The sequence below is a fragment of the Equus asinus genome, chromosome 9 (genome assembly GCF_041296235.1).
Source record: "Equus asinus isolate D_3611 breed Donkey chromosome 9, EquAss-T2T_v2, whole genome shotgun sequence".
Classification (NCBI taxonomy): Eukaryota; Metazoa; Chordata; class Mammalia; order Perissodactyla; family Equidae; genus Equus; species Equus asinus.
This window is the reverse complement of record NC_091798.1, coordinates 86182522-86195666: the sequence shown is the minus strand read 5'-3', so window position 1 is coordinate 86195666 and position 13145 is coordinate 86182522. Positions and strand designations below refer to the sequence as shown.

At 34.4% G+C, this 13145-nt stretch overlaps 1 protein-coding gene across 13 annotated transcripts in view; it reads left to right on the top strand.

Annotated features, from left to right (window-relative positions):
• The window catches only part of XRCC4 (X-ray repair cross complementing 4), a 288469-nt gene that overhangs the window by 131630 nt on the left and 143694 nt on the right, over window positions 1-13145 (top strand). For all 13 annotated transcript variants that reach the window (XM_044777890.2, XM_014857035.3, XM_014857039.3 and 10 more), the window contains one exon: window positions 11283-11430. In XM_044777890.2, the coding sequence (XP_044633825.1) occupies window positions 11283-11430 (148 nt within the window). The remainder of the gene's footprint in view (window positions 1-11282; window positions 11431-13145) is intronic.

Sequence of the window (13145 nt, the reverse complement as noted above, 5' to 3'; positions counted from 1 at the left end):
GTAATTGGCATTTGAATTACTCATCATTAACACTATTGTGTATGAGATGGATTATCACCTGTTGAAGCTTTTCAAAAACATAGATGACAACCAATGACCTATTGAGTGAGAATTTTATAGGCGTGGGCTGTATAAAAATTCTACATATTTGTAAGTGCCTAGGATTATTATAAAATGCACCTCTTGTTGAGATCTACTGTCTTAAAGGAAATGGTTTAAAAAACCAACCACGTAAAGAAAGTGTGATTCCTAGGTAGTCTTTTGTATTGATAGGATTGTATGGGAACCTCTTCATTAAGGTCATTTTTCAAAATTTGCTGTAAAGAACACCAGTTCCTCAGTATGTTAATAGGTTTTCCAGCTGGGAAGTTGGGGAAGTATTCTTTAAACAAGTAAGTTTAGAAAATATAGCTTTTTATGTTAGGACTTTCAGAATGTTAAAATAGAATTGTTGCACAATTCATTTATGGATTCTTTTATGCTGGACTCTTTTGTATGTTCTATATAGGAAAAAACCTGTAAAACAAAAAACCTTCGAAATTTGCAGACTTAAGACTTTATTGGTTCTGACAAAGCTTCCCAGGGTGGGGATGGTGGGGGAGGGGAACAGATTAAGGTTATTGAATAAAAAGCATTGACATCTTCTCTCTATTAATGCCAGCCTAATTTGCCTACTTCTAAGTAATTATTTGACTTTTATCAATCATGTTAAATCAGGATATATCTGGAAACATTTCCCTTTCCATGCCTGTTTCTGCTGAATCTGTGTTCATGATCAAAATCATTCTTACACAATACCCTAGGATACTTTTACCAAACTATTAGAGTTGGCATCAAAGATAATATCCAAAAGAATATAGATATTCTTTTTTATGTTTTATTGAATCAGTACCTGAACGAGAAGGTTAAGCAAAACTTTTGTGCTGATTCCACTCTAGGAAAATAATATCAGCTTTTACTCAGATGATTTATGAACTCATTACATTTTCCTCTTTTTCCTCTGCAATTCAAATTGGCAAAATAAATCCAGTGGCAATTATTTAGGCGGTGAATTTAAACCACTTTGCATAGACATCCACAACAACCATGTGATCTACTCGAACTGTGTTATTGTCTGTTGAACTCTCCTTGAAGATATTGATTTCTTTCACTCTCATGTTTCTGTATTTTCTCTATCAAGTTATTTGCTTAAATTTCTTCAAAGTTAATTCTTTTCTATCATTTTCCTTAGGTATGGTACTTCTCCCATTTATTTAGAGAATTTATAATTTTTTATTTTCCAATTTATATATAATATATATATGTTTGTATATAGATACAGATCTATTTATTTATCTACCTATACGAACAGTAACACAAATGCAGACTTTTTTCTGCTTCTGTACCTTCCCAGCTGTGTTTTGATAACTTCCCTTGTGTAACTGTGTTCCTTAGCTAAGGTTCTGGTAACCATTATTTAGAAATAATATACTCCTTTGTACACGGTTATAATATTCTCCACAAGGACGTTTTAAATGCCAACTCTAGTTAAATGTATTAGGCTTTGAATTCAGTGTTTACTTCATAATGAATATTACAGACTTCTTTTATTTAGAAGTTATGTTTGTGGATAAGTAAATTCATCGAACTTTTATTTTATTATTTTTGCTTAAATTTGCACTTAACTACAAAAGTTTGCTGTCTTTTAAATTCTATTTTATTTATAAAATCTTCAGTATTTTCCTTGATGCTATCTTCATTCCACAATAGTACTTTGAGCACCCACAACCTACCAGACAACATGATGGACCGTTTTTCTCAATGTCAGTTTACTATGGAATAGTATAAATATCAAAAATGGGGGGATACATACAGCATTCACTTCATTGGACAGAGGTTTCTTGTATTGGTAGTCTCATCTTTTTTTTTTCATTTTATACAAAATTATAATGCCTAAAAATTACTAGCCCTTCATGGTAATAGTTTTTACATTTTAATTTATTACTAAACATTACGGTGAATGCGTCTGTGTAAGAGCTTATTTTGTGAATTTCAGGGAGACTGAGGTGTGTAACTCTGCTGTACTATGATGTCCCTACTTCACGATTAAAAGCCCTTGAGAGATTGAAATTTGAGCTTCCTACTCATTTATGAATTATGATGGAGTCGCATCATATATATTTAACCTTATTTAACTATATTTTCTATGTAAATATAGATTTTACAAAGGGTGAAGAAAATTCGATTTTTAAATAGTTCTGCCGGTTGCCTGCTATTCCGCTTAACAAGTATATGTCCTCGAGTAGTGGGTATAATCAAGCCAGATGAGAGTAAATAGCAATGGGAAAAACTGATGAACAAATATGAGTAACTTTAAGGTCTGGGGCTATTACAAAGAAATAGTAAGCGCTATTTAGCTAGTCAAGCAAGTAAGGTGATAATGTCTTCATCCAGGAAAGAAAACAATGAAAAATTCATTTGGAACCATAAAGAAATCTCACTGAGGAAACATTAGAGTAACTGATACATCTTCCACAGAAGATTAAGACAAGGACATTTAACCAGAAGAGCTAGCAAGTTGAATGTTTCTGTATTGATGATGTGTTTAGATTATTGAAAACCTCAAGTAATCTTCTTTCTGCATACAATTTCTCTATGAAATTATATACTATGGTATTCATTAGATATTTATGCATGAATATTACCATACAGAGTTAAATACACTATTATATACTCTACTTACTGGGCAGTTTAAGGAATTTTCAACGGTAGTTTTGATTAATTGTAATTGTTTGCCTTGTGCACTGACTTTACAATAAGATTCAACCTCACTGTATCTGCTACTCCCTAGGAGAACCCAAAATACTTTTCTCCCACTTCATTTTTCTTAGTCTGTGACCTTAACCAGTCCTCCGTTCTGCAGAGATAGGAGTAGTAAAAGGTGCTGTGGGGGCCCAGAGAAGGGACATCTAACCTAGACGTCTAAGGCTTCCTAACAGTGTGATATTTTTACTGAGATGTCAAGGATGGGTGAGAGCCAGTTGAGTGAGAGGTGGTATAGCAGTATTTCTGGAAGAAGATCATATGTGCAAAATCCAGGAGAGAGAGAATGGTACATCAGACCAAATTCAGTAAGCCTGTAAAAGTAAGCTGCACAAGGAAAAAAAGATGATGTTAAAGTGCATTAGGGAGTTTTATCTTTGTCTTTAAGGCAGTGGAAAAAGACATGACTTGATCATATTTGCGTTTTTAGAAAAACTCTCCTGGATATTTTGTAGGGAGTGAATTGTAACTGCTTTGGCCATTTGTAAGCTATAGCAATAATCTAAGCAAGAGATTATGGAAGTACTGTGGATGCAGAGAACTTTTAGACAAATTTAAGAACCTTTTAGTTTTTAATTTTTAGTTTTTAGTTTTAGGGAGGTGCTGATTGGATGTGCCAGATGAAGTTTTGGAAGGCATCAAGAATGACTCCCAGTATGACTCTTGGCAAGTTGTGGGGATAGTGGCATTATGAAGGCTTTGTCCTGAGACAGCGCATTACTGAGTAGCCTGCTGAACAGGATTGGTAACAGTGACTATGAAGTTTGCTAACCAAGTAGTGTAAAGAGTATACATTCATAGTAAACTGTAATAAATTCCCCAAATGATATTCTCTTTGTCAAATTGATGCTTAAAATAATTTTTGCTTTTGTCTAATTTTGAGCATTAAGACAAAAAATATACAAATTATTTCTTTAGGGAGCTGACCCGGTGGCCTAGTGGTTAAGTTCATGTGCTCTGCTTCAGTGGCCTGGAGTTTGTGGGTTCAGATCCTGGGCATGGACCTACACACCACTCATTAGGCCATGTTGTGATGATGTCCCATATACAAAGCACAAGATTGGCATAGGTGTTAGCTCAGGGTCAATCTTCCTCAGGCAAACAGAGGAAGACTGGCAACAGCTATTAGCTCAGGGCCAAGCTTCCTCACCAAAATAATAATAATAATAAAACTATTTGTTTAAAAGTAAAAACTTTACAAAATTTTTATTGAAAAATAAAAAATCCATAAAGAATGTGAAACAGTGTAATACACAGAAAAGTATGTGGATGTTTGGAAGTGAAATTTCTCAAGAAAAACTTTTTCATTGGTACAAGACGTTTACCCAATACTAACTTAAAATGCTTCAAAATGGTCTGAAAGTGTATTGAGTTTTTCTTACCAAATTCAGTCAATATAAGAGAATCGTTTATAAAAATCATAATGACTTAAATTATAGAATCAGAATTTTTATACCAGAAGTTACTATTTGGTCTAACTGCTGCATGCCTAATTTTATAGATTAAAATATAAACCTTTACAGAATTGTTCCGTGATTTGCCCATGGTCATTGAGATAGTGATTACCAGAGTTAAGTTTAGGATCCGTCTGAAGTGTTTTGTTAATTCAGTATAAACATTATCTAAGTTATTTGACCATTTGGCAGAGAATTTTTCTTTATCCTACTTAGTAAAAGTATTGTCTTAGTCACATTTGGTTTGAAAACTAGTTGGGACAACTGCAGATCTGGGAATCTCCTTTTTTGAAAATCATTCCACAGTTTTCAAGGGAAGCCTCTGAAATTTAGCCTCGTGTTTCCTCTTGGTAGAACCACCACAAACTGACTGAATTATATCACAAAGGCTTTACCCGTATTGCAAAGGAGTTTAACAATGTGCAAATGGCGTACTTTTCTTAATGTATCAGAATTATTCCAGATTTTTCTAAGATTAAGCAAATGCTGGCAAAATGAAGTGCAAAAGTCTATCAAGGCACGTAAACACAATCAAGTCCTTCTTCCCACCCTGTTAATATTTAAAGAAAGGGTTTGTGACCTAGATTAATGATTCTTATCTGCCTAGTTCACTGTATAATTATGCAATGCTTCACTTTTGCCACTTTCATCCTATTCTGGTGCTAGTTAAACTAGTGATCTCGTCCTAGTTCTAGCCGGTTAACCTAGAGTCACTGCAGATAATGTGCTGGTAATACATTACTAAGATAAAAATAAACTGAAAGATACCCTATTATTTCTTAAAACAAGGTTTTATTTTGGTCTAATTTTTTCATTTATGCTAGTTCAATGAAATCCTCTCTAAGATCTGTAAAAAGTGTAAGTGTTATTAAAAGTTGACCAAAATAAAAAAGAATGAAAATTTCAAAAAGCTTTAAATCTCTATGCAGAAAATGCTAAAAAACAATGTCTTATGTTGACAGAAATCCATACCTGACTTACAAACAACAATGAAAGCTTTATGTTGGCTCCAAACATTTCATGACGTGGGTCGCAGCAGAGGCCCCTTTATAAAGCTGGTGAAAGCTGAAAACTTGTAGTTTTGTTTTCTGAAAACTTATTGACAATTAAACTGCTTTCCAGTATTTATTTTTAACTACAAAATAATATAAATTGAAGGGTAATTTTGCTCTTTTATAAACTGCTTTTCCCCACTAATATTCTTCTTAATGTTAACTGGACTGACAGCAGCAGACATAGCTAGGCAATAGGGTAGTATTTTACATAGGTTCCAAATAATTTTTAAGAAGTATATGATTAACTCTGTTAGTATTTAAGAAGTTATATCAATCAGTCGACTAATATTTATTGAGGAATTACTGTGTGTTAGAGATCACACTACTCTAACAGTAAATAAGACACACTCAGCCCCTGCCTTCATGGAGCTTATAAATATTAGATAAACTATTACAAGTGTGATGAAATCTACTAAGGATGTTGTGGGACAATGTAAAGGATTATCCAAAAAGTAATTGTGCAGTTTCAATTCGGATATGCTGTTTGAGTTCACTTTGAAACAGCCTTAAAACTTAATTTTAAAACCCTGCCTTTCCTCGCCTGTTTGCTCATAGTGAGCTAGCCTTTTAATTTTCTTTTTTGGGAAATCTACTTCAGAGCCATCTGATACCGATGGTTATGCTATCCAAAGAAATATCCATACAGGAAAAAAAAAGTGCAAGAAATCAAGTTATAATCAGTGTTTGCTATTGGAAAAAAGAAATTGAAGCTTCAAAGATTAATTTGGGAAACATAGTAAAAGGTTAGAAAGCTGCGCCTATCTTAGAACTTTCAAATTATTTCTTTTATAATTGCTTGCATGACTTACAGCTTTCTTGCAGATGGTGTCCTTCTGCCCTACTCAATTATAAACTTTTTGAATACATGGTGGCAGTGTCTTCTGGATGATGCCTGACACACAGAAAACACTCAGTAAATACTTGTTGAATAAGTGAAAGAATGAATGAATCCTTAAAATTTCAAGAACTGAACTCATTTGCTATTAAAATTTTTAGAAATACATTTTTTCAATTGGATTGTTTTGTAGGTATAGAACAATACTTAATATATTCAACTTACTTTTTTTTTAATGCTGTGAATACTTCTGGAGTCTGTACTTTTTCTTTAGTGGCCCACCCTGCCTCTGACATTGAGTGTATTAGATTTCCAAAGATGACCTCTCGGGTTACCCCAGTGTCAGTAGGTATTTGTCATTAAGTCTGACTTCCAGCTGTGCTGGCTAAAAGAGGAGCCTGACTTTTGGAAAAGTGTACATACGTGGATACACACACACACACACACACACACTTTTAAGTGTTTAGTGCAATGTTAATTATCAGTTTATTTGGTGATTGCTGATTAATAGGTTAGACCATTGACCTTTCGTGTAAGATGGTCATCAGTTATTCAGATTAGATTGTGGAAACTGGGTAGGAACTGATTACAGGTTTGGAAAAGGGCTATTTGATGAATGGGGAGGGAAAATAATGTTTGCTTATTTGGTCAGATTAGAAATTTACTACCTCAAGATAGGTCTCTTTAAGATAGTACTTACTGAAGTATGGCATGACCAACCTTATCTAAGCTTCTTTTTTGCTTATCTTTGTACCTGTCAGTAAGACAAACTACAGAGACAGAAGGTAGCCCCAGCCATTGGTTGCTTGTTTTCCCCAGTGAAAGAAAGAGTATGTTTTTTGAAGTTTCGGATTTACTTAGGGTAGTATCTTAAGGTTTAGATTTTGGTTTTTCGCCTCGCTGTGTTATATCTTTTGAAATAAAACAAAATGACTTATTGATTGTAAACACTTAGTGAAGTGAATAAAATAGTGAAAAACAGCCATAGTGGACTGTACCTGTCTTCATAATGGATGACAGTTCTGTGACAATTGGGTTATTTTGAATTTGGAAAACCATGAATTTATCGTACTTTTTAAAAATTTTATTTGTATGTCTCTAAGCAGCTATAGAAGATAGCCTAAAAGTTCTTCAAATTCATCTAAATGAATTTCAGTTTGATCTTTTATAAGGGCACACATTTTGTTAGTAATACTTGTTACTGATACCACATATTTCTGACACTATGATTTATAAAACAGTTCATAGTATCCCATTTAATCATGTCAGAAATCATGGTTAATATACATTTTTTCAGCTCAGGAACTTGGAGATTCTGTAATTGGTTCAAGGTAAATGGCTGAACTAGAGACCCAAACTCAGGTCTTCTGACTCTAATTTTCCCTACAGTACCTCGTCTAGATGCCCAAGTAAATAAATTTTGATTAAAAAAATAAGGTACACATTCAAAAATAAACTTCAAGTCTTCATATTCCTCAGGTCTAACGCTTTGGGTTATATGTTAGGGATATAGCCAACTATAAGTCATGGCCTCTAGCTGTAGGGTGTTCATGATCTAGTTAGAGAAACAGGAGATATGCATAAAAAGAGAATAACAATACAAGATGGTATGTGTAAAATGAATGGTTCAAACTATAAGCCCTGTAGAGAAAGAAGAGATTGCTGTGGATTGGAACTCCTACAGGTGACCGCAATGACTGAAATGGGCTGTGCTGGAAGAGAGCACATAGTCGAGCAAGAGAGAACTGGAGAACATTCAAGACAGGGAAAGTAAGGAACACAAAGGAAGATGTAGCAACCCTGGAGCCGTTGGAATAGTCTATATACCGTGGTAGGAGATTCCTGGGAGGTATAGTCAGAGAGGCAGATGACGGTCGCATTGTAGAGGGATTCTAATGCAAGGTTAGGATCTTAGGCATTTATTTTATAGGCAGTGGGGAACCACTGAGAGTTTTTTGTTTAGACATGGCGTATTGCAAACAGCACACATTTTTTTCATGCTCTAGGGACCTGAAGATCAGAGCCTGCTTCATTCAATAATTTAATAGCTATGTAGCCAATGCCATGAATAACATGCCTCAGGACATTAATTTTTTTGGAGGGGGGAGGAGGGGCAAGGGATGAAGATAAGTGTATGTGTTTGGGGGGCGGTGAGAAGAGGAGTTTTGCAGACTCTGTGAGGGAAGCTATATATCATATGAAGAGGGAAGAAAATCCATAGATATGATACAAAAAATGAGGCCCTGATAAATAATGAATTATAAACTTGAAAAATTGTTTCTAAAAACATTGAGGTTTAAGGGTTTAATGGTCAGAGACTTAAGTTTACCAGGTGGTTTAACTCATGGGGTTTATCCAGATTCTGGCGTTTTAGCCAAGCGTGCCCTTGCGTTTGGACATTGAGAGTACCCAGGGAAGCCAACGCTCTGCAGCTCTCATGTCTGAACTGCTGCTGCCAGGCTCCTGCAGCTCTTCTGTCAGACGGGAAGAAGTGTGGCTTTCTGTGGAGCCACCTTTTACAATAGCAAGGCTTGTGGAAAGATTCCCCATTTTCTAGAGGCAGTGAACCTAGTGAGAATTGGAAATTCATCCCATAGCTCTGCCAGTTAGTATTTCAGCTGTAGTAAGTTCATTGGCAATAGTTTTTCTTTTCTTTTTTACAAGAGTCTTGGAAACAGTGAAAGACATTCTCATGACAGAGAAACTGACGATAATATTAAAAACTGAGGATTCTGGATGTAGAACCTTAGGAAAAAACACCACAGCCAGTATCAAATTTATACTCTTCTGCCTGGAGTTGAAAGCTTGCAAATTTATTTAATATATCTGTCTCCTTTTTCCTTCCCCTCCTTCTCTGCTGCTCATAATTATCCCTTCTCATTTCCTGCATCTCTCTCTCTCTCCCATGAACACGACTTCAATCAGGCCACACTCCTCCTTATTACCCTTTGAACATTTATCTTTCTTTTCCAACTCAATTCACACTCTTCCTCATAGCTAAAATGAGTATGTATAGCCTAGTAAATTTAATATGAATTGATTTTTTTCCTTAAAAATGGGATGCAAGACTTGCAAGTGAAGGCTTTAATTGTTGCTCTTAGAAATATGTAAGGTTATGAATAATGTAGAGATTTTGGAAATCCTGTATTTGACTCCCTGTAGATGTAGTTCAGATCCCTTCTGTTGTAGTAGACAAAACAGCTTTGCTGTTTGGAGACCCAGAATCATTGTTCAAGGGATCCAACGTCAGAATAGAAATATAGTATCCAGCATCAAGACCAAGTGGAATAAGAGGACCAAACATTAGCCCAAGAAGAGAATAGAAGTAGGATGGGTTGAAATTTGAGGAATGCTTGAGATGAGGAATTTAATACTTAGGTATTAGAGTAGTACCTCTTTTTGCTGGTTTCTGGCGTTGTGGGGTGGAGAGGAAAGGATAGGATGGAACATTTTTCCTTTTATTAAAGCCTATACAAATATTATTAAAACTTCATTGTAAAGGAATGTATAAATTAAGAGAAGCTATCACCATACAATGTGCTATTACATGTGTGTAATAAATTAAAGGGAAGACTGTTTCTCATGGTGCAAACACAAACCAAAAAATATGGATTTCATTTAAACAGTAATTAACTTTGTATGCCATCCCATTTTCCTCATGACAATGGTATAGAGAGGCTACACTGCACTTGTCAAGAGAAAGGAATAAAAATCGTGCAGTGAAGTGACCTGAAACACTTGGTTATACACAACTCTTATGTTCTTTGTGGTAAATAATGGTAGCCACCAAGAAGTTTGAAGTGTGGGATAATAATAATAAATCATCCGACTATGTTTTCCCACACATACGGACAATTACCAATTAAATATTTACTAGCAAGTAAGCACAAAATAATTTGTGAACCTGTCCTGTAAGTTTGAAGAATTTTCAGCTATTTGTCCTTTTAGGTGTCCCAGTCACCCCCTCACATAAAATGTTCACTTTTGACAAGTATAAAGATTTCTGAGGCAGGAATGGCGATTGTTCCTGGCATCAGGCAACCACAGTTGTCCGGAGTTCACAACTAGACACAGAACTACTAAGATTTAGCACAGGGCATTATCTCTAAGAGTAAACAGACCTCTCTGGATTCTTATACCCTGTTCATAGAATAGTGGGGAGTGTCTCTGAAATATTTTAACCAATCTGTGTATCTCGAATGCCTTTAATTTCACTCATGAGAGCCGATATACAATGTTTGTCATGCTTGTTTTTGTGCCTTGTTTTCACCAATTTACATATTTTTGTTATTCAGTATACTAATTAGTAAATCATCAGTTATTGATTGAGGTGCAAATAACAAAAGTGCCTCTGTTAGCCCTCTATTACCCCATTCTTTATTTGCCAGTAGCAAAAGAGCTCTTTTCTTTTACAGGAACATGTAGTATTGCAGAATGTGCTGTGTATTGGATGGAAGACTGAATATTCTGAACTCCCCTAAAGCTCTTTAGAACTAAGTTGTTTATAAAGGAAAATAGATCAAGCCCGTTTCTGTTGTTGCTTCTGTCTCATGTGTATCAAATACTTTTACAGGTAATTTAATGGTTTAGCCACCTTGGAGACATTCGTTAGTATTTTCTTACATTTTTCTTGTGCTTATTCCCCACAGTTGGCCGAAAAGTCTATGAAATTATCCCTGGATCGCTAGCAGACGTCCCCATTCCTGCTAATAATTGCTGTTTAATATCAATTTGATTCATATTATTCCTATAGCAATATTTTTGCCCCCAAACACCTTTTAGAGGTCCCTCTAAGGCACTTCTATTTACTTCTAGCACTGAGAGATCAAACTGTGCCTGTAATGCATTTGGGAAGGTTGTTGCCCAAGACAGGAAAAGACCATTTTGATCAGATTATTCCATGTGTACAATATGCTTTATTGTATATTCCATATGTATCAATATACAATATTGATATTAAAGTATTACACACTGTCTAACTGGCTCACTTCACCAAATCTGAATAAATTTTTAAAAAAGAATTTTGCTGATTATAATTGTTACTTTATATCAGTGCTAAAGCAGCAGGTTAATACTTTACTCACAAATTATATGCATGATTTTGTTGGGTCACATTTTTATGTCATTTTATTTTAGCTACTTTAAGAAGAGATGATTCTATTATTTCAAGTCCTGATGTCACTGATATTGCACCAAGTAGAAAGAGGAGGCAGAGGATGCCAAAAAATCTTGGGACAGAATCCAAAATGGCTTCTCAGGAGAAACAGCATCAAGAAAAGGCAAAGTAAGTTATTCTTTGCAACAGAGTGAGATGACATCTTTAAAAATCTAATATATAATCTTAAAAATTATATTTTTATTTCTGAATTCACTTAAGCCTCGTTTTAAAGAACAAAAATTATGATTTTGGAAATTGTAAAATCTTTTAATCAATATATTTTCTCTGGTATTTGGTTAATTCCTATTAATATTTAAAGCAGAAGTGCTAAAAATGTGAGCAACATTTTTTTCTTGTGGTTTTCGTGAATTAATTAGAAATGGCATGTAGGATACTAAAAATATTAGAATCCAGCTTGTGTTCAGTAAAGTGTTTCAATCTAATTTCCTGCTTTAAAGAGACCCATAGACCATTCCTCTTAGCCACTTGATTTTGTTAAGCTTGGTACTTTTTCAAGTAAAAAGTATCTTTCTAGTCATCCATTTATTTTTATTAAATTTTGGAATTATATACATTATTTTTACTGTTTTTCGCTTTTTTATCCAGACTACTCTCCTTCAATCTACATCTCAATTTAGTTGTAATGAGCTGAGAAATTGGGATAATTAACATTTCATTGCAGCAAAACAATCAGCATTTATAAATAATATTATCAGTTGAGTCAAAAATGAATGTGTACATCATTTGTGTGTTTGCATATATGTATCTATGCCCTGAGAATTTCTTTCTTTTTCCCTAAACTTTTCATTAATTTAGCAAATGGTTATTGAGCAATAGCCTTGTGACAGACGATAGTGTAGACCAGTGTTTTTCAAAGTGTGGAATGGGACCTCTGGGAGTTCCCAGAGCTCTTTCTGGTGATCTACAGGGTCATCTTCTCTTCAGTTCCATACCTGCATGAGGCCAGATTTTCTTCATATATTTCAATTAGAATAACATTTCTTATAAACCAGTGTTGCCTCAATTAAAAAAAAAAGTCACATCTGTTTGAATGCAGAAGCTAATAAGAATCCAACTGTTTTCATTCAATCCAGCTGTCAAACAGATTTGCAAAACTGTAAAACATTACCCTCACAAGATTTTTTGTTTGGGAAATATAACGATTTTTCATAAAGAATTTGTTATTTATATTATCATGTACTGAGTTTGTTATTTTTAAATGAATTGATACATGTTTTTAAATTTTCTCAATTTTAATTTTGAATATTGCAAATATAGTCCACATAAACAAAAGCTCTTGAGGTCCTCAAGAACTTTTAAAAGTATAAAGGGTCTTGAGAGCAAAAGTTTCAGAATTCTGTTGTAGATGATGAGATTCCAAGATAGCCACAACCCATGCCTTCAGGAAACTGACAGCCCATCAGGAGGGAGTTTTCCGGTTTCTTACATAAAAATAAGCATTGTACAGTTAGTAGTGGAATTGTTTGTCTATTTATCATTGGGTTTTTATTCTTTTCACAACTGGCCTGGTTTACTTGTACTTGAAAATACCGTTTCTGTGCTACAATGGGTCCCTACTGCTTTCAGACAGTATATGCAAAAACCCAATGTGTGCTAAACTCTTACTACTTTGTGTATATCATCTGAATTTATTCATTAGCTCATAACCCCCTGGCTTCATAGAGTTCAGAGTATTTTATGATCTCTTAAATAATGAACCAAATTATTTCCAATTTGCAAACATTAGAGGATCAAAGCTATTTCTATAAATCAATATAGGAGAAAATTAAATTACAATAAGCAGTTTGAAATATTCAGAAAACTCGGTACTTCATTCAGTC